Raw genomic sequence first — 23,229 nt, forward strand, 5'->3', positions numbered from 1 at the left:
TTCTGACTGATCTTCCGTTTGACTCCAACGATTGCAATTTCCAGTTCGCCTTGCGTTCGCAATGACAATTAACAAGTCGCAAGGCCAATCCGCTTAGTGTTTGCGGGATAATCTTAGAAAATCATTGTTTTTGACATGGGCAGTTATACGTTGCGTGTTCACGAATTGGGAAACCATCCGCTTTGTTGTGTTAACGTCAGACCAAAAAACAAAAAATGTGGTTTACTAAAGAGCATTTCAATGAAACAAATAATTTGGAGACACGTATAACGCTTCAATTCCGTATTTATTTTGGATTCACTTTCATTTACTTAGAGAAGTTCAACTAAATAACACTTCATTTTTGTAATCGAAATGAATTGTTTGTACTGTTGTGAAATGAAATATAATTTTTCCTTTTCAAATATAAAACAAAAAAAATGTTTCTTCATCTTTTAATCACCAAACGAAATGTTACATAAAACAAAGCCATCTGGTGGCGAAACCGAGTTTGCCGGGTTTGCTACTAGTACTATATTTGTACATTTATAATATATATGTATGTACAGCACACCACATGGGGTTGTTTTCAGCTTTACAATGCCATGGGGGGGGGGGGGGTGGGGGGGGGAGCTCATCTCAACACTATGGTAAAGAAAGAAGTAGAAGACAGCATAATTAAATATATATCTAAACTCCGAGATCACCCAAACCCTTTGGCTAATGCCTTGGTACATTCCTGCGATCAAACACGACATAAAAGAAGAGATATGCGTAATTAAGAGCGGCGTATCACCAAAACAGCTCAATCACTTGCTTGAGGCTGTCTAGTTTTTAAATATATTTAAGATTTTATAACTTATTGTTAGGCTTTAAGAAAAAGCAGATTCAATAAATAAAAATAATTTTGAAAAAAAGGTTATATAAACTGACGTTCAACAATAGGTACCAAAAGCTCCGTCAGGATTAGGAGCACCTCTCCGAGCCATTCGATACCAAACTAGGTTTCAGGCAAGGGGACTTCTTTTCATGTGACTTCTTCAATCAATACTCTTAGAGAAAATAATTCGAGCTACAAAACTAAATAGAGAAGATACCATTTTCTATAAGAGTCTACAGCTAGCTGTTAGCGAACGCCGATGATATTTATATCATTGACCTTAGTTCTTGCTTGCTCATCATAACTTCGTCTTTCTGAGAACCATCTAACACCAACAACAATGTCAGCCTCGAAATCCAACGAAGTACAATTGAGAAGTAAAGTCCTCTCTTGGTGAATAAAAACCAAACCCTATACCTCACTCATTATTCCCGTCCTTCTATATGGTGCAGAGGCCTGGACGATGACAACATTTGTTGAGTCGACGTAACGAGATTTCGAAAGAACGGTTCTGCGGAAGATCGATAGTCCTTTGGGCGTTGGCCACGGCGAGTATCGCATTCGATGTATGAGATATACGACTATATTGACAAGGTTCTACAAATTAAAAGACAGCGGCTACGCTGGCGGGGTCATGTCGTCCGAATGGACGAAAACAGTCCAGCTCTGAAAGTATTTGACGCGGCCGAGGAAGGCAGAGGAAGACCTTCACTCCGTTCGAAAGACTAGGTGGGGAAGAAGTTGACTACGCTTCAAATCTCCAATTGACGTCACATTGCAAAAAGAACAAACGACTTTCACGCTGTTGTTAACTCGGCTTTAACCGCGTAAGCGGTGCCTACGCCAGCTAAAAAGAATATATGAATATTTTAAAGTTAATTTTTCAATTATTGCAAAATAGAGAGACTTGTCACTCCTTGTTTTGAGGGAGCAATTACCTAACTCGTTTTTACGGGAAAAATACAATTTGCGCATATATCCACCTTACGGCTTGTTGAGGCAGAGAACGTAGAATGTAGAGAAGGTGCAGGTTCGACAGCGAACATTCGTTAGATTTTGTGTAGGGAATTCACCTCACGTCTACAGAAGTCACGCTGTAAAATGTTTACATTTTTAACAGTTCTCCATATATTCAACAAAGAATATGAAGAGAAACAAATATATGAATTTACGGCATATGATGACATGGCGTATATGTCCAAACAGAGAATATGCAGAGAGATAAATATATGTGTGCATGCCCAAGACGAATTTCGTTTGTTTGTATTTTATTCTATTTCTATATTTTCATGCTTCAATTTTTCAACTTAGGAATCGCAATGTATGCAAATATGTACATATGTTTTGAGTTTTGCCATCGGCAATTGAATATTGACATGTAAACATAATTATGATATGAGTATAATTTTGTATGAATGCATGCATAGTAATATTTATAGCCAATTTGGACTTGCATATTTAATAATTTTCTTTGATTTTTACATAATATACCATACTAATAAATATTTTTGTATTATATTTCCTACTAATAGAAATTAAATTTATCACAACAATATATGCATACATACATACATCATACATCATATTAACGTATGTCTCTGCACATGCTCATATCATAATCTTATTATCTGCTCATATGACTGCATGTATACGCATGTGCGCGTTCAGAAATTCATATCATGATTTTATCACTTACATATCAATATATTACATGTGCGCGCATTGATCTGTATGTTCATATATTCATATATACTTATATGTGCATATATTTGGACACACTTGCGAACAAATAATGCACAAGCATACAAACATACATATGCGTACACATGTGAATATGTCACCAACAAAAAATTGAAGCATTGTTCTATAAAAACAACAACTGCTCAAATAGAAGAAGCATCACAAGTCAATATGGCAGCCGAATTGGCGAAGCCCAAATGTAGTAAATTCTACAACAAAAACGATTTCATTCATAAACGCAGGCGCATATGCCACAAGCGACCGCGCTTCATTCATATAAACAGACGCCGTAACATCTCCCCGAGCATGCCTTTGCCTACAAGCGTCTTCTCGCGACGATGGCAAAAGCTAAAAATCATAAATTGAACATCTTTCTGATGCTTCTTCACAGAAAGAAGTGACAAAAGTGGCAACAACGGAGTTGTCGATTTATAATATTCAATTCTAAAATATTTTTCCTTAGCTCGCAAAAATCAGCGTCGATATGTATGCAAGTTCATACATATGCATACATATTTACGCTAGTTCGTTGGCGAAGCTGTTACAGCGGCAAGGGAAGCGGTAACAATCGGCAATCGTATGTTAGTTTCTTTCGCGTCTCGTCGCGTCAGTGCTTCGACAGATTGATGTGCTGAACACATAGAACTCGATAGACTGCAAGCGCCATCTGAATCTGATATTGAAATACACACATTCTTATGGACACAGTTATTTAGACAGCTGCACAACTACACAACTGTGTCCATATGAACGTGTATATTTTAATATTTGACAGATGTCGCTTGCGGTCATCCCCGCTCAATGTGTTCAGCATTTGACCCTTTGACAAAACGCCATTGGTTGACCGTGAAGACGGAGATGCGAAAGATGCGTGAGTTATGTGTACACTATCATCCCAACCAGACACCACAAAACAAAATATTGTAAATTGGACAAAATAAAAGATTAAAGAAAAACAAGTAAACATTACAAAAAATATAAGATAACAAGTAGAGATAAAGAACATAATGCAAATGCATACAAACATGTTTTGGTCCTTATGTTTGACTATAATGATAACCCAAACATTATCGGGTAAACCCCACAGTCATGTTTGTTTGCATTCAATAGAAAATAAGATTACATTTTACAAATATTGTATTCATAATGCAAATGTATACAAACATGTTTTGGTCCTTATGTTTGACTGTAATGATAACCCAAACATTATCGGGTAAACCCCACAGTCATGTTTGTTTGCACTCAATAGAAAATAAGATTACATTTTACAAATATTGTATTTCATAAGAAAATAAACAAAGAAATAGATTAAGAAAATTGTAATCACTTTAGTAGTTATATAAGCAGAACATAACTTGAAACATCAGAGAATAAAATATAATGTCATAGAAATAACATCATCGGCATTTTTATTCCTCCGCTCGAACAAACCTAAAACTGGCGCAGTCGGTAAAAACAAACTGCAAAGTTGAGCGATACTAAAAACTGAAGTTTTTAAGTTTCGTAAGCTTTAGCAACGGGAAGCAAATCTTAAGATTAGCTCCCATTTTAAAAAGATCTCTTATAACGGGTGATTTTTTTGAGGTTAGGATTTTCATGCATTAGTATTTGACAGATCACGTGGGGTTTCAGACATGGTGTCAAAGAGAAAGATGCTCAGTATGCTTTGACATTTCATCATGAATAGACTTACTAACGAGCAACGCTTGCAAATCATTGAATTTTATTACCAAAATCAGTGTTCGGTTCGAAATGTGTTTCGCGCGCGTGTTTTGTTCAGCGATGAGGCTCATTTCTGGTTGAATGGCTACGTAAATAAGCAAAATTGCCGCATTTGGGGTGAAGAGCAACCAGAAGCCGTTCAAGAACTGCCCATGCATCCCGAAAAATGCACTGTTTGGTGTGGTTTGTACGCTGGTGGAATCATTGGACCGTATTTTTTCAAAGATGCTGTTGGACGCAACGTTACGGTGAATGGCGATCGCTATCGTTCGATGCTAACAAACTTTTTGTTGCCAAAAATGGAAGAACTGAACTTGGTTGACATGTGGTTTCAACAAGATGGCGCTACATGCCACACAGCTCGCGATTCTATGGCCATTTTGAGGGAAAACTTCGGACAACAATTCATCTCAAGAAATGGACCCGTAAGTTGGCCACCAAGATCATGCGATTTAACGCCTTTAGACTATTTTTTGTGGGGCTACGTCAAGTCTAAAGTCTACAGAAATAAGCCAGCAACTATTCCAGCTTTGGAAGACAACATTTCCGAAGAAATTCGGGCTATTCCGGCCGAAATGCTCGAAAAAGTTGCCCAAAATTGGACTTTCCGAATGGACCACCTAAGACGCAGCCGCGGTCAACATTTAAATGAAATTATCTTCAAAAAGTAAATGTCATGAACCAATCTAACGTTTCAAATAAAGAACCGATGAGATTTTGCAAATTTTATGCGTTTTCTTTTTAAAAAAAGTTATCAAGCTCTTAAAAAATCACCCTTTATATACAAATATATAAGTCGGTCGGCACAGATAGCCAAGTTTAAGAAATTTAAGTTTCTACACAAGTTATCTGGAACGTCGGAGAGCGACTCCGAGGACTACAATTTGTGAAGGCGAAGAATAGCTTCATTCCGCCCATCAACATTACCAGGAAGAGTGGGATTAAAGATTAATGCCCCACACACAGAAGACGCAGAAAGAGCGAAGTGCACCATACAAAGCAACAACAACAAGTTCAGTTGTAATAAAAGAGGATACATCAGCAATGAATCCAGGCGAGCAGCAACCACTTCAGATGACAGGATCGCAAATTTTGAAGGAAGCTTCAAGAATCATGGACTTTGACGGCAGAGATTTATCATCATTCATCAGGGAAGTTGACATGATCCTTCCTTTATTCAACCCCAACCCATCAATGTTGGAATTTGTAACGCAGCGACACGTCAAAACAAAAATTAAAGGAGAAGCAGCAAGTGTCATCCGGCCTTTGGGACCTACACCAACATGGCAGCAAATGAGAGAAGAACTCATAAAGAATTTTGGAGTAAAGGAGTCGTACCACACCCTTTACAATCAGGCGATTGTACTACGAAACTATAACGTAAGTCAATATTTCCAAAATTTAAAAGATATTTTAGATAAACTAAATTTAAAACATGAATTCGATAGGATAAAGCCTATAGAATTTTCCCCAATTAACAACGAAAGTTTAATTCTAAAAACATTTTTAAATGGGATACACCCCAACTTAAGCAGTGTAGTGATTAGTAGAAATATAAGCACCATTAGAGAGGCTTTTAGCGTTCTTCAAGAGACAGGTTTGCTAATACAATTTGATAAAAGACAAAACAATTATAAAAGAAATAATTATAGAAATTTTTCAAATAGAAATTCTTTGTCTCACAATTTTGGCAATTTCAATAATAACCAGTATATGCAAAATTCCAATAATTTTCAATTTGGACAAAATCAGCCGAGAGAATTTCGTAACAATTCTAAAGAAAATGACAATTATCAACAATTTAGCTTTGGACAAAGTAGGCAAAATAATTCACAACAATCTAGAAGATATAATTCAGTCCAAAGGAGACAAAACCCCCCCGAACCGATGGAAATAGATCACGTTCAAGAACAAGCAAATTTTCGGTTGCCAGCCCAAAACAATCGTTACCGATAATAGAAGTGACCATAAAAAATTCCAAAATTAAATGTCTTATTGACACAGGGTCTACAACATCATTATTGAAATATAATGTGTTAAAAGATTATGAATGCATTGAGCTTGATAAACCAATACACTTTAGCACCATTAAGGAAAATTTTTCCCTAAATAAAGAGTTAGTCACCCCAACCCCAAACGAATTCAATGAAAAAAGTTATATACATTGGAAACTAACCAACATAAAAAATAAAAACTTTGATGCAATAATAGGACAAAATATTTTAAAACCTATTAAAGCAATAATTAACTTAGAAAAGGAGTATGTAGAAATAAACGGCAATAAAATTAAATTTATAAACTCATGCCCTTACAATTACGAAGATATTAATATACTTACAGAATGTAAAGAGAATTTGCTAGATATTTTATCAAATAGTGACATGAATGAAGAAGAAAAGCAAAAATTAGAATACATTCTAAAAGCAAATAGCGATTTATTTTTCCAAGAAGGTAAAAACCTTTCTCATACTCATGAAATTCAGCATGAAATAGTTACAAAAACAAGTAGACCAACTTATAATAAAATTTATAGATATCCCCAAATTCATGAAGAAGAAATTATTAGACAGATGAACGAGATGTTGCGCCAAGGTATAATTAAAGAAAGTAATTCCCCGTACAACTCGCCTCTTTGGATTGTACCGAAAAAGCAAGACAATTCAATGAAGAAAAAATGGAGAATAGTTATTGACTACAGGAAGCTAAACGAAGTCACTATAGATGACAAATTTCCAATACCCCATATAGAAACAATACTCAGCAAACTTGGAAGAGCTCAGTATTTTACAACATTAGATCTTGCAAAAGGCTTTCATCAAGTATTAATAAAAGAAGAAGATAGACCAAAAACAGCTTTCTCTACACCCCAAGGACACTTTGAATTTATAAGAATGCCTTTCGGACTAAAGAATGCACCAGAAACTTTCCAACGTTTAATGAATTCAGTTCTTAGGGAATATATCAACAAGATATGTGTAGTTTATTTAGACGACATCTTAATTTTTAGTTCAAGTATTGAAGAACATACCCAAAATATCACCAAAATATTTTCAGCATTAAGAAAACATAATTTAAAGATTCAGGTAGATAAATGCAAATTTTTCGCGAAAACAACTGAATTTCTAGGTCACACTTTAACAACAGAAGGGATACAACCAAATTTAAGCAAAATCGAAAACATACAAAAACTAAAGTTGCCTACTACATCAAAGCAAATTAAATCATTCCTAGGTATAACAGGTTATTAAAGAAAATTTGTAAGAGATTACGCTAAAGTAGCACATGGTTTAACAAAATATTTAAAAAAGGATATTAAAATAAAACTCGCGATCCTCAGTACATATCATCCTTTGAAAAACTTAAAAATCTATTAGTAAGCCCACCAATATTGAAATATCCAGACTTTAACAAAAAATTTGGCATTTCAACTGATGCAAGTGACTTTGCAATTGGCGCAGTATTAACCCAGGACAGTCATCCTATAAGCTATGCTAGTCGAACACTTAACAAACACGAAAGAAGTTATTCCACTACAGAAAAAGAACTACTAGCTATTGTCTGGGCAGTGACATATTATAGACCATACATTTATGGCAGAGCATTCGATCTCTTAACCGATCACCAACCACTTAAGTGGCTCCAAATAAAAAACAAGGGAAAAGACATTAACCCAAGATTGCAAAGATGGTTAATTAAACTAGGTGAATACAATATTAATATAAATTACGTGAAAGGAAAGGAAAATAACGTAGCCGATTTTCTAAGTAGAATAGATAGTAACACAGGCGAGATTCATTCATTGGAAGAAGACAACATAAGCACAAATGCTACAATCCACTCTCAAGAGGAGGAACTAAATAATCATTTTCCAATTTTACACACTATTGTAAATCGCTTCAATACACAAATCATTTTAACAAACAAGAAAATTATGGAATCTGAAGAACTAGGCAACACGAAGAAAATTTTTATTAGCGCAGAAGATATAAAAAATAATAATTTCATAGATCTTTGTCGTAAGCACATAAATAGTGGAAAAGTAGGTATTTTTTCTTATTTAACCGATAATCAGTACAATATAGTTCAGCAAAAGCTTATTCAAATATTTAATAGACATGTAAAGTTTTTTAGATGTGAATTCCATGCTAAAGATATGAAAAATGAAGAACAAGTTTATAAACAAATTGCTCAATATCATAAAAATGAAACAGGCCATGCAGGTATTAACGAAAATTATGAAAAATTGAAAAAACTAATATACTGGAAAAATTTGAAAGTTTTGATTCAAAAATATATAAATAATTGCGACGTTTGCAATAGAGCAAAATATGATAGAAAACCTTTAAAACCAAAATTTCAATTAACGAAAACACCATCAGATATAAATGAAATAGTTCACGCGGATATATACATAAATAAAAAATGTTACTTCCTTACTTTTATAGACAAATTTGCGAAATTTGCTATGGCATTTCAGCTAGAAGATAGAAACAGTATAACTATTATAGAAAAGCTTAGATTATTCTTTTCTATCAAAGGTAGACCCAGAATGTTAATATTAGATAATGAATTCAACTCAATTAACATAAAAGATTTTTTTAGGAAAGAAGAAATAGAAGTTCATTTTACAAAACCAAACAGTCATACTGGGAATTCAGATATCGAAAGATTTCATAATACTCTATCCGAAAGAATTAGAGTCCTAGAAATTGAAAAACCAAGCCTTTCGACAGCGGAAAAAGTATTTCAAAGCATAGAATGGTATAACAAATCTTATCATTCTACAATTAAAGCCACACCTCTTGAGGTTATAAATGGAAAAACTGATAAGAATTTGATTAAAGACACTATTCAGAAGACTAAAGAAAAATGCATAGGAAAACTAAATAGAAATAGAGAAGAGTTTAATAACACTCAAAAAGAAGGTTACGTAAAAAAATTATAAAGCAGTTCGGCACAAATACGAACCAAGGTATAGAAAATTACCATTAGATAATATTCACCCGACAAATATTAAACGTCCAAACAAATTTTTAGGTCAAATACATCTTCAAAATAACATTGATGATAGCAATTGTAATAATTAGCAATGCAGCCAAACTGGAAGTACATGAAATACATACCGACAATGGATACGCAGAAATTATCACCAACACTAAACAGATTGTTACATCATCTGACCTCGTAATTCACATAATTGACCCTCGCGAAATTCTTTACATACTAAATAATATAACAAAAATCTCGCAAACATATTCACATTTACATTACTACACCCTATCTAATGAAATTGAAATCTTGAGAGGTAAAATCAAAACATTAATCCCAAGAAAAGAAGTTAGTAGAAAAAAGAGAGGGTTAATTAACGGTATAGGTTCTGTACATAAATTTCTATTTGGAACGATGGATGATGGAGATAGAATAGATATTGAAAATCACCTTAAGAAAGTAGATGAAAATTTACATAATTCAATTACAGCTCTCGACCACCAAATAAAAATTAATAATTTCTTTTCGAACACGTTTACAAAATTAAAACAAATTATTGAAGACGAAAGAAATAATTCTTTAGTGTATCAAGAGAGAACAGACAAAATATTGATTCTTCATGAACAAACAATAAAGATAAACATTCTCAAAGACGCAGTAAACCAGATTCAGGAAAACATTATTTCAGCAAAAAATGGTATTTTTCACCCAAGCATTTTAACAAATGAAGAAATTTATAATTACAACATAGACCTCAACAAACTTCAATATATAAAATTATGCGCCTTGGAATATAAAGAAAATTTGTTAATGTTCGTAGTCAAAATCCCAAAAGAATTTCAATCGGTACAATTAAAAACTATTATTCCTATACCAAACACAGCAGGTAAAGAAATAACAGCAGAAATCGAAAATGTTTTTGAATACAAAAATGTCACTTATAAATTCGAAGAAGCTAAAACACTCAATGAACTACAAATTTCTAAACATTGCATCTACTTATTAAATTGTGAACTTATCAAAAATAGCATTACAGAAATTTTACAAATTGATGAAGAAACTATTTTAATAAAAAATGCAAATGGCATAGAACTAAACCAGAACTGCGACAACAGAAAAATTAAGTTGAAAAACACTACATTGATTCATTATAATAACTGCACTATTAAGACCCTATACCAAACATTCTCAAATACTAAAATTTCATACAATCAGAGATTCTATTATCCAAACTATGATACTCACAATTTCACTAACAAAATTACAATTAACGACCTTGTATTTAAAAACGAAGAAAATTTAAAAGAAATTAATGAATTAAAATATCACAAAAATATCTCTCATATTGGAATATCAATTTTAAGTATTATTGTGATTATAATAGAAATTTTAATATCTTGTAAAATTAAAAAAATGAAAAACAATACTATTCAAACTCAGGAGAGTTTTCCATTAAGGGAGGGAGGAGTTATGTGTACACTATCATCCCAACCAGACACCACACAACAAAATATTGTAAATTGGACAAAATAAAAGATTAAAGAAAAACAAGTAAACATTACAAAAAATATAAGATAACAAGTAGAGATAAAGAACATAATGCAAATGCATACAAACATGTTTTGGTCCTTATGTTTGACTATAATGATAACCCAAACATTATCGGGTAAACCCCACAGTCATGTTTGTTTGCATTCAATAGAAAATAAGATTACATTTTACAAATATTGTATTCATAATGCAAATGCATACAAACATGTTTTGGTCCTTATGTTTGACTGTAATGATAACCCAAACATTATCGGGTAAACCCCACAGTCATGTTTGTTTGCACTCAATAGAAAATAAGATTACATTTTACAAATATTGTATTTCATAAGAAAATAAACAAAGAAATAGATTAAGAAAATTGTAATCACTTTAGTAGTTATATAAGCAGAACATAACTTGAAACATCAGAGAATAAAATATAATGTCATAGAAATAACATCATCGGCATTTTTATTCCTCCGCTCGAACAAACCTAAAACTCGTGCGACACTTGTTGTTATGAATGCATGTACATATGTATGTGGCTCGTATTTGTGTTCGTAAACATACAGGCAAATGTGCCAAAGAAATAATATACATATGTACATATGCATGTGTCATAGAAATTCTTTTGGTACAAATGTGGAAATGATAACGAAATAATGCGAATATGCATATTTCATGAAGGTCATCAATTTTCTTTGAAGAAATGAAGATCATTTTGCACATCTTCACTTTGTAATAGTCGAAATAAATATTAAATAATTTAAAAATTAAAAAATAAAAATAAAGAGAAATAAAATTAAAATAATTTTTCCTTATTTTTCCTGATTTTGTAAAAAAAATTAAAATTTTTACCATTTTTCGGAAAAAAATTGTTCATTTGATACAAAGTAATCACGCATATGTGACAATGGTTCATTAATTCAATATAAGCATGCATATGTGAAAATCACGCATATGTGACAATCGTTCACATAATACAACATAAGCGTGCATATGTCACTCAGAGAATGCTTTTGTATATTTTGTATATTTTTCTACGAAGCAAATTCTCTTTATTTATTTTCAGTCATTTACATATATTTCTGCCAAAGAACATGCTCAATTCTGCTAAATAGCAGCGAGAATGGTGAATTCCCCACATAAAATCTATCAGCTCTGTTAGCCGCGCAATCGAACCATCATACAGATTTCGATTTGCACCTTCTCTACATTCTACGTTCTCTGCCTGGACTACAATGTAATTTTATATCAGTCTCCAAAGCAGTAAACAGCAGCTACAAAGTTGAATTTACAAGAAATGAGGCAATGATAAAAAATAAGCACGGAGATGTCATTTTGAGTACTAACAAGGTATGCGATCTGTTTCTATTCGAGCCCAATAAAAATCAATTGTTTTTTGCATGCAAACCCAACCATGAGGCAATGAAGTGGCATTCTAGATACGGTCATCTAAATTTTGCTAGCCTGCGTGAATTGAGCAACAACAACATGGTTCGAGGAATGAAAGTAAATATCCCAGCAGACATTCAATGTGTTTTATGTATGTCTAATAAGTGTGGCCAGCGGCCATACAATAAATCTGATAGCCGAGCAGAAGAGATTTTGGGGTTGATACACACTGATGTGTGTGGGCCTATGAGGCATGAATCAATTGGCCGTGCGAAATATGTATTAACTTTCACAGATGATAAGACGCGATTTGTATTTGTTTATTTTTTAAGACGCAAAGACGAAGTACTAGAAAAATTTAAAGATTTTAAACAAATGATTGAGCGCCAAACAGAGAAGAGAATTAAAATGCTTCGTAGCGACAACGGCACGGAATTTGTGCATAATGCGTTTAATAAATTTCTTAAAGAGCATGGTATTGTGCGACAATTAACAGTGCCCTACACACCACAACAAAACGGCGTAGCAAATTGAGATGACAAGGTGTATGGTAGTAAGTTCTGGTGTGAGTGAATTGTTGTGGGCGGAGGTTGTTAATACGGCAGTATACTCGTATTTAAAAAATCGTGCACCAACAAAAGCATTAAATGCTATGACACCATATGAAGGATGGTATGGCTATAAGCCGGTGGTAGGGCATTTGCGTACATTTGGGTCACTCGCGATAGCTCTGGATAAAAAGCAAAAAGACAAATTCAAACCAAGAGGCAAGGAGTATGTCATGGTCGGTTACTCCGACACATCGAAAGCATACAGACTGTATGATAAACAAACGCGACGATTGATAGTGAGTAGAGATGTCTACTTTGTAGAGTCAATATCGGCGAAACAGCATGACGGATTGAATATGAAAGTTGCAGAAGGTGTGCAAGTGCATCCAATTGAATTTGATATAGGTACCTTTGGTAATGAATTCCAGCAGCAAGGCACACATTTAGATACAAGCGCGATCGAAAACGTAGAAGAGGTGGTAGATATAGCAGCAAATAGTGACAATGACTTTGAGTCCGCTGAAGAAGAGCAAGCAGACGATATTCCTTTAAAAAGGGCTCCTGGCAGGCCACGACTAGTTCGTAGTGGGGGACCAGGCAGACCCACAAAGCAATATAAGTATTTAAATTTAATAGACGCTGATGATGTAAAGGTTCCTGAGTCTGTAGAGAAGGCATTTTCAAGTGAATATGCTACTAAATGGTACGACGCTATGCAAGATGAATATAATTCTCTTATGAAAAATGAAACATGGCAGCTTGCAGAAATCCCCAAAGGGCAAAAAGCCGTACGATGTAAATGGGTGTATGCTATTAAAAGAGATAAAGAGGGTAAGGTGGATCGCTTTAAAGCTAGGTTAGTCGCAAAAGGGTGTTCACAGGTTTATGGCGTTAACTATGATGAAACCTTTTCACCCGTTGTAAGGTATAGCACTATCCGAATGATATTTGCGCTCGCAGCGGAGTACGGGTTACATCTTCATCAGATGGATGTATCCACATATTTAAATAGCGAGTTGAGCGAAGATATATACATGCGTCAGCCAGAAATGTTTATTGACAAACGATTTCCTAACCATTGTTTGAAGCTGAACAAAGCCTTGTATGGACTTAAGCAGTCCGGGCGCCAGTGGAACTTAAGGTTAGATGAAATTTTAAAGAAGATTGGTTTTCAACCATGTATAAGCGAACCTTGTGTGTACATAAACAAACAAAATGGGCAAATTAATATTATTGCGGTATACGTTGATGATTTGCTCATAGCCAGCTCTGACTTGAAACACATGCACGATATTAAAGCCAGTATTGCAAGAGAAGTAGAAGTGGTCGACAAAGGACCGGTGCAGCATTTTTTAAGCATGGAGGTGAATCGTGATGGTGAAACAGGCTCTATATATATTGGACAAAAGGCATATATTAGAAAGCTATTAAACGATTTTGGCATGAATGACACTCGACCGATTGCTGTTCCTTTGGATGCAGGACATCAAATTAATTGCAATAACACAACATGTAAGAAAGTCGATCAGGTACAGTACCAATCCTTGATAGGATCACTGATGTATTTGGCTGTGTGCACACGACCAGATATTTTGCACTCAGTATGCAAATTAGCGCAGAGAAATAATGATCCGCATACAGAGCATCTAGCAACAGCTAAGAGAATTCTACGTTACTTGAATACGACGCAAGACAAGAAGTTAAAGTATCAGCAAACTGGTAAAGATATGGAAGGTTTTGTTGATGCTGATTGGGGCGGAGATAGTACCGACCGCAAATCTTATACCGGCTATGCGTTTGTACTTGCTGGATGCGTTTTTTCTTATGAATCGAAGAAACAATCGACGGTAGTGGTAAAATACCACTACAAACGGGATATCTATCAAGGAGACGACATTGAGCTCAAATATTGTTGCAGCAGTGACATGGTTGCTGACATCTTGACAAAGAATTTGCCGAAACCTAGCCACGAGAAGTTAACAAAGATGTTAGGTTTAAATTAAATAAATGAATGTTTTTATTTTTAATAAACATGTATATGAACGTTGAGGAGGCGTGATGAAATGCATTCCTGTGTACAACGTACATATCCATGCAACCCTATTTCTTGTCTTCATAACTTTTTATGTATACTACTTCTTAATATTGTAATTGTAGCTTCACTTGCTTTTGAACTACCTTTGAATAACATCTAATTTGTAAGCGTTGAGTTGTGTATACTTGATTTTACACTTGAAAACAAATTGGCAAGTAAAAGCATAATTTACAACAGAACATGTAAATGCTCCATGTGCATGCGGCTGGGTTCCCGAAAACCCCAAAGTTCATGCACGATCAACATAATCAGAGAAGACTAACAATGAATGCATTTATGATGGAAACTGAAGAGCAAGGAGCAACGTCTATGTCATCAATGCCAACATACCAAGTTCCCGATGATTCAACACACGCACCGCCACCGGTTCAAGAAGATATGGATAGAAGCACAAGTTCACAATACACAGAGAGATACGATTGTTTTAACTTTGCCTTGGTATGTGACAGATTTGGTGTGTCTGACAGAGTAGCATCAGCATTGGGAACCGCTTTATTGTAAGATTTTAAAATTAAAGATAAGCATGGGAAACCTCTCATCATGGATAAATCGAAAGTTCGCAGAGAAAAAAAGAAATGCAGACAAGAAGTGCTTCGCAAACGGTTAGATGATACCAATTTGTTAGCGTTTTCATCCGATGGCAGGAAATATGATATTTTAACAATAGATAAAATTGATGAGAAGTATCATACTAGGATGGTAAAAGAACCTCATCTTGTTATTTTGAGAGAACCCAATTCTGAATTGATTGGTTACGTAAGACTGGAACGTGAAACCGCTGAACACAAAACAACCAAATTAAATGGTTTTTTCAACGATAAAAATATATCACTGGATACATTAATTGGAACATGCACTGACGGTGAGCCAGCAAATACTGGCCCACACGGTGGAATTATACGACGATTCGAATTGCTGTTAAAAAGACCATTTTAGATGGATAAATCAACCAGCACTGGACCAAGATCGGCAACCGGAAAACTAAGCCGTCAAATCGAAACTTGTGAAACTCTTCCGGTAAGTTATTGCTATCACTCATTTATTATAATTGTCAACCATTCTTAATTATTTTATTATTATATATTTTTAGGTGGTGGACGGCTTCCAGAAAATTGAGTTGCAAAATATGCCCCCTGCTCCAGAAAAAAAAGAATTTTCCACCGATTCGAAGTACTTATACGACATGGCCCATGCAATTTCTAGCGGCGTGGTTCCGGTGGATCTGGCTAACATCAAACCAGGGTACATTCTCGGTGGCTCACCAAGGCCGCTAGATTATTGCGATTATATGTGACAACGGAAAATCCAGATGCAAATTTAAAAATTCTGGTTATCAAGTATTACAGCTCTGTCGTGTACGGCAGTGCATTATTTTTCAAGTTCATTGGTTGGTCACGATTTCTAGAACCTCGTTTACGCAAAATTGTCAATCAAGCAATTAAAGATAATTCATATTATGCGCATTCGGAAAATATCTTCTTATCAATGTTGTTTGATGATAGGAAAGAAAAGCGCGACTGTGACATCAAGAAAATTCTACGCTATCGAACCGATGTTGACGAGCCAATGGTAATGAGGGTTTATAAAATATCCAGATATAAACTTTAATTGCACAAGTTATATGGAAATGATCAATTTGAATGATATAAATATCGTATTTGAACCACCATTCACGCGAAGCATTTCGTACGATACATTTAGGCTGTTCACGATAAGGTGGTTATCGGGTTATGTGGTTATGTGAATAAGTAAACAACAACAAAATGCGTTATGACAAAATAACCAAAGTCGACCAACCTAGGCCCTTGTTTACAGATTATGTGGTTGTTTGCTTATTTCCAGTGTTAGAAAGTCGTTGGAATTTTACTAAATGGCAGCACAAAAAATAAATAAAACTAAGCGAATGGCATTTCCATTTAGATTTTATTATTGAAAAATCTGCTATTAACAGCTGTTTTTTGTTTACAATCAGCAAATTATGTAAGATGTCTGCAAATTTTATACAAAGCATATTTTGAACCCTTAAAATTCGGATTATTTAATAAGCACATACCTTCAATAAAGTCCATTTCCTGAATAGCAGAACTTTTTTTAAATTCGATTATTTTGCTTTTTAAACTTTGTTTAGGCATTTTATAAGTTGGAATTTCATTGAACTAAAATTGTAAACAATGAACAGCTGTTTGTGTAAAAATAAGCAAATAACCATACAACATAGGGTGCTCACGGAGCATAGAGGTTATTTTTAATCTAATAATCACATAACCCGATAACCACCTTACCGTGAACAGCCTAATTGAAAGGATATTTAAATCAAGATAATCCACCGTTTAATGATCCAAAAATTCCATCACACATACAAGGAACGGAACGACATGTTCAATTGCTAGCTAGCGTTTCCAAACGGGTTATACCGGAAAATGTAGAGGCTGTATGGCGACGACATTAGAGAGCCGTGCGAAATTGCCCAGACTTGAAAGTAAAAACGACTTCAAACAATAACTTTTTTAGTTTCTTTTCTATAACTCACTTAAATTAATTTTTTCATTTACATATACTCCGACTAAATAAATTTCTTAAGAGAAAAAATAGATATTATTATAAATAAATAAATAAAAATAAAGAAAAAACATAGCCATTTAGCTGATTTTTTCATGTAAAGGCCAAAAATGGTGATTTCTTGAAATGATTGTATGGGGAACCCCCCAGGGGAGTTCCTGGGGATGTGCCACTGGCATGGCTGGATGGGCCGTCCAAAGTTAGTGGGGGTCGGTCATACATTTGGACTCGATTGGAGCACTCTAAATGGGTCAAAGTGGGATTTTTCAAAATTTGTCCCTACCCAAAAGTTCGACCCAAATTGGGGGACATCAAAATTCGTTTTAGAGGTATGGTTCCTTCGGCAAAGTTTCTAATTTTGATCCCTAGAATACGATTTTCACAGAGCAATGAGCGATTTTTAAATCGGCCCGCCCTAAAATACATATTGTTGCGAATTTGCTCCTTGCTAGTTTACTTTACTAGGTTCGTATCTCTGGATTGACAAATAAAACAAAAAGCCGTTTAATTCACTTCAACAAAATCTCTTTATTTTACAACTCGTCTACACTATAGCAGTTTACTCTTAGCACTGGTTGATTACGTTGGCGCTGCCACGGCTTATATAGCCACGCACTTCTCGCTGATGCCGACGTGTCCTTCTAGAATATTGCGTCTGGAAATTACCAGAACATAATGCTGCTATACGGCGCCAGACTCAGCAATTGTTTAAGTAGACAAACAGACAGTGCGGCGCCAGATGTCTACAACAAGACAAATGCTATTCCATATACCTACAGCTATTGTTCATAATAAGGGATGCATATTAGCAATACAAATACAACTTAATACTACTTTTGTAACAATATATTAATTTTATTACTTTATTTGCACAATGTATGTACTCATATTAATTAACACTTAATCATTTGTACTCACCTGTAAAACTAGCGTGATTTCACAAGTATTATTACTTTAGTGAACCAGGATGGGAACTGTTGTCCGAGGTATTTTTAATAACAGAGCACTTTGATTGCCCTACTCATTTCATCAGATATGTTTCCTAAGTATATGTTCTATATTGCACTGTTCTTTTTATTGATTGCTTCTTCTGGAATTTATACATAAGTAGCGGTAGCTTACTTTTATCAGTTTCGTTTGTAAAAAATCGATTTGTACAATATTTAATGGTGGGTTAATTCGTCTAAACACTTTAGTTTTGGTATAGTAACGACAAAAATTTGTACTTCTTTTTCAGGAATTATTCTATAATTGGTAATTTAATTCTGATAGACAGCAATTGAACTTCTTAAATATTTTGTATAGTAATTTTATAACTAACTTTTCAACACTTTTTTTATTAATATATTTATAATACTGCCTTTACTATGTATATATTTATTAATATAGTATATTAATTAACTTTTACTATTTCATTAGACCGTTTCCACCATTAGACTAGTTCAAATATTAAAACTATAGGATTTCAAAATGCAAAATACTATTTTTTCGCATTTCCTTGCTGAATTATTTTTACCAAAAGTTTGAATTGCCGTGGAACTCATTGCGCAGGCTCAAATATAGACATTATTCGTAGACACAAACATGCACCTATTTTCGAATATAAACCTTATCTATTATTTTTCACCCTTAACCATGAATAACTCTTGATTAACAAAATAAATATAAAACTCTGTTATAAAGCAGATGATACTACGACATTTTTATATTAATTAGATCTAAAAGTTAATTGAAAAGTACGAAATTAAAATTATATGATTACAATAGTTTGGAATTACATCAGTGTATATGTATATAAATATAAGATTGTCAAATATCTCCCTTTCGCTTTTTTGCTATATTCAATTCTTTATAAAAAGTGTTACAGTTATCGGATTTAGTTCAAATATGCGCCGTTTCGTTTGACAATCTGTTTCCATCTAGACAGCAACTACATAATACGCCCCTCGTAAAAGCCACCCTCCTTGTTTGCAAGAACTCGGATAGCCACTTTTCACAAGCCTGTTTTGAGTTTAATTTTACACCAACAAGGGCGTTCACCATGGAAAGAAACAGGTGGTAATCACTTGGCGCTATGTCCGGGCTATTTGGTGGATGCGATGAAACCTCCCATCCGAGCTCCCGTAGCTTCTGACGAGTGCAGGGTTAACAGATTTATTTCGTTCTTTTAACCAATTTTGTGCAAACTTCACATAAACCATATACTATACAGTCAGAACATAGCCTAACGATTGGGATTGGAGAAGTGAGCCCCTTCTTGAGTTATAAAATTACAACGAAAAGTGGAATTGCTTTTTAGACAAGTATATCCATGTAGATTAATGCAGAGTAAAATTTTTGTATGCCTATCCGCTGCTTGCAATTATATGTACAAGGTGAGTTCCAAAGTAAACAAGACTTTTTGAATCTAGCGCCCCCTGGTGGCGACATTTATATGTCGACTGGTGCGTTATAATCTGCTATCCCGAAGCAAAGTGCATGAGTGGTTTTAACGTTTTCAAAGTGGTCGTGAGGACGTAAATGACGATCAACACATGGGCCAATCAAAATCCGTAATCACCGGAAATTCCATCGAAACTATGCGTGAATTCATCAAAAATTAGTCGAAATCATCAATGAAATTCATAGAAGTGGAATTGAGCATCTCCAAAACTGCGATTTATTGCATTTTGAACAAACATTTGGGCTTTCGAACGGTGTGTGCACGGTTTTTTCCGCAAAAATTGACTGGCGCACTGTGTTGCGGCTAGTGGAAAAGTAACTTTTCTCCGATTATTTTTTTCAGTGTTTTTAATGATGCAATTTTGTCACAGACATTCCAAGTAAACAAAAAACACATAAAGCTTATTTTTATGTTGGCCCGTTGATTTTTAATTGATTTTAGAAATCAAATATACAAAATTTTCACGAAAAGAGGGGATTTCAGGGCTGTATTCAAAATGATCTCATTTGATTTTGGTGACAGATATTTTGATTCGGAAAAAAAATCTGCCTTCGGACAAGTATCTTCTGTAAAATAAAGGAATGTTGTTTGAGACATTTTCATATGCACCTTTTTTAGAGCGAAAACCCGTCTAAAGATCCATTTTTCCTTTAAATTTGGGTTAGATAAGCAATATCTAAAAAGTCCCAGAGAGTCCCAGTTCCAAACTACTACAGAAATGTTACATAATTTGTTTTCAACGAACTGTGAAAAAATCAGCTGCCCATACTTGCCCTCCTGGGAGTTATAGCGATTTTAGTATATCACTCTCAGTATTTATTTCATAGAAATAGAACGGAAATTCTTGGAATAACTTATTGAATAATTTAATCATATTGGTTTTTGGGTGACTTTCCGTCATCCCACGTCAAATTTTTATTGTTTTCAGACCGGTTTCGGCTAATCGCCATCTTTTCTTTTTTGTCACTAATTAGTCCGCATGCGTGTCCATCTTTATATAGTGTTTTCTTTTAGCTTGTGGTGGTACCTTTCTCTCTCTCTGTTGTTTTACTATTTTATTCTTTCTCTTTCGCTCTCTCTTTCTCCCCCTTTGTTTTTATATAACTTCTGGGTATAAGATAGACTGCGATAAGTTCTCTAAGTACGGAAAAGAAACTGCTGGTCTCTATGTAAAGAAATATTCGTGGCATTATATGCCACCAACTGTCCACAAGATTCTTATTCATGGAGCTGAAACAAATCGTTAATTTTTGGTCCCCATTGGGCAACTATCAGAAGAAGCATTGGAAGCAGGAAACAAGGACTTCAGAAACACAAGGCTTTACCATGCGAGGAAAACATCAAGAAAAGACAATTGTGAAAACATATTACATTATCTGCTCGCCAATTCTGATCCCGCAATCACAAGTAGGAGAATACTGAAGGAGAAGAAACACCTGAAATTATCAGAGGAAGCAATGAACTTATTGGTAGATGACTGATAATTTGTAATTTTTCTGTAGAATGCAATAAAATGTGCCTGTGTTATAAAATAGTATCTTCATTTTTTTTTTTATTCTACATCTATTCTAGCACTCCACAAAAATGAGCATAACTCTCTTAAAACTGAAGCTATTGACTTCAAACCGGTATCAAATTAAAGCTTTTATTGCCACCTTTCAAATAAGAAATGAAATAGATTTTGGTTTTATATAAAATTTCAGAGTTTTTCAACAAATATCAAAAAATCATAAAAATTTTACATTTATAATTCTTGTTCGGACTACCCTATACTTTATTTAAAAAACTAATCATAGAGTATTTATCAGAAATAAAAGAAGAATTAAAATAAATTTTTTTTGTAAATTTTTCGAACAACTTTTTTTTTTTTTGACCTTTGTTGAAAATTTGACCCAACAATTTTTTTCGGTGTAAATTTTTTTTTCACTCATTCTGTTTGGCATTTCATTCTGACCAATCTGTAGAAGTTTCTCATCGATACAATTAAAATTACAGTTTAGGCAATATGATTTCCAAAAAATTCCGGTTTCGCAACACTGTGTGGCGACCAAAAAATTGCTCAGAATCCAACATTCGATCGATGCTTGTGACAGACTATTTGACCAAAAAATCATATTTTAACCATTAACCACTCCCCATATTCACCTGATATGGCACCGTGCGACTTCTTCCATTTCGGAAAAATGCATTTGCCCATGAAAGGAAAGCGTTATGCAGACCTAGAGTCTATTCAGAGGCTTGCACCGGCATACTGGCAGCCATACCGGCCATAGAACTAAAACACTATTTTGACATGATTTTAAACCGTGCAAAAAGCTATATTGAAGCAGAAGAAGACTATTTTGAATAAACTAAATTGATTTTGCCGAAAAAAACATTTGTTCGATTTTATTTTTAAAAGTCCTGTTTACTTTGGAACGCAGCTCATATGTACATATAAATGACCAGGATGACTAGATAAGTCGAATTCCGGGTCAATGTCTGTCCGTCTGTCCGATTCTTTATACCAGCAATAACCTGAGTAAAAATTTAGACATTGTGTTGAACCTTAGTACTCGTCTTTCCTGGCACCAAAGCAAGGTTAGAATTGCAGATGGATCCAACTATTAACATGCTCACAAAATTGTGTCAAACAGAAAGGCATAAGATTGCCAATAAGACGAAATTTAGGACACGAAACTGTAATTTTGTACGAGGTATCAAAGTATGCAGGGGCTCGTCTCAGAGTGAAATTTTCGAGAAATAGATTTCTTTGCGTTATCTGATACTAGGCACTATAATAAACATTATTTCAAATTTTGAAATCGAAATTCAAATTATTATGGTCGCTACAGCGTTTCTTGCAGAAAGGAAACAGAGTGGGGAACATAGCGACTACAATCTTTAAACGCGTTTTTCACAGAATGTTGTTTTTCGGTTTGCACTCTCAAAAGAAGATTTTTGAAGATATCTAGTTCCTACGTGGAGAGAACGTTTTTAACGTGATTTGCTATCGTGCTATGGAAGCCTTTTTTTTTGAAATCTTACTATATTTTTTTACGAAAAACTATCGAAAAAAGGTCAAAACTCGATACTTTTTATTCAATCTGCCGCCATTTTGGCAAATTTCAAAAAAAAAAACAAAAAAAAGTTTCCATTACGCGATAGCAACGTTTCTACAGATTAATAATGTTTTTGAAAATTTTGCTTTGGAACAAAAATGCGGCCGCAATCGTGGAGATCGTAGAGGACCTTTTTTATACGTGTAATTTCAACCATTTATTTAACTATTGTGAACCCAATAAATAAACATAAATAAACAACAATAAATAAACATAAAAACAAAGTTGGACTGATTATTTAATTC

The 23,229-nt window shown here is 34.3% G+C and overlaps 1 protein-coding gene and 1 pseudogene across 10 annotated transcripts in view; one reads left to right on the plus strand and one right to left on the minus strand.

Annotated features, from left to right (window-relative positions):
• Positions 1-19,105, minus strand: part of LOC105222100 (electroneutral sodium bicarbonate exchanger 1) — a 762,556-nt gene extending 743,451 nt beyond the window's left edge. For 5 of the 10 annotated variants that reach the window (XM_049462403.1, XM_049462401.1, XM_049462394.1 and 2 more), the window contains exon 1: positions 18,849-18,871. In XM_049462403.1, the coding sequence (XP_049318360.1) occupies positions 18,849-18,856 (8 nt within the window). In that variant the 5' untranslated portion in view covers positions 18,857-18,871. The other 5 variants (XM_049462397.1, XM_049462398.1, XM_049462396.1 and 2 more) reach the window with 5 other exon arrangements.
• Positions 14,586-18,344, plus strand: LOC125775493 (uncharacterized; annotated as a pseudogene).
• Positions 19,106-23,229: the final 4,124 nt, after the last annotated feature.

The sequence above is a fragment of the Bactrocera dorsalis genome, chromosome 1 (assembly GCF_023373825.1).
Source record: "Bactrocera dorsalis isolate Fly_Bdor chromosome 1, ASM2337382v1, whole genome shotgun sequence".
Classification (NCBI taxonomy): Eukaryota; Metazoa; Arthropoda; class Insecta; order Diptera; family Tephritidae; genus Bactrocera; species Bactrocera dorsalis.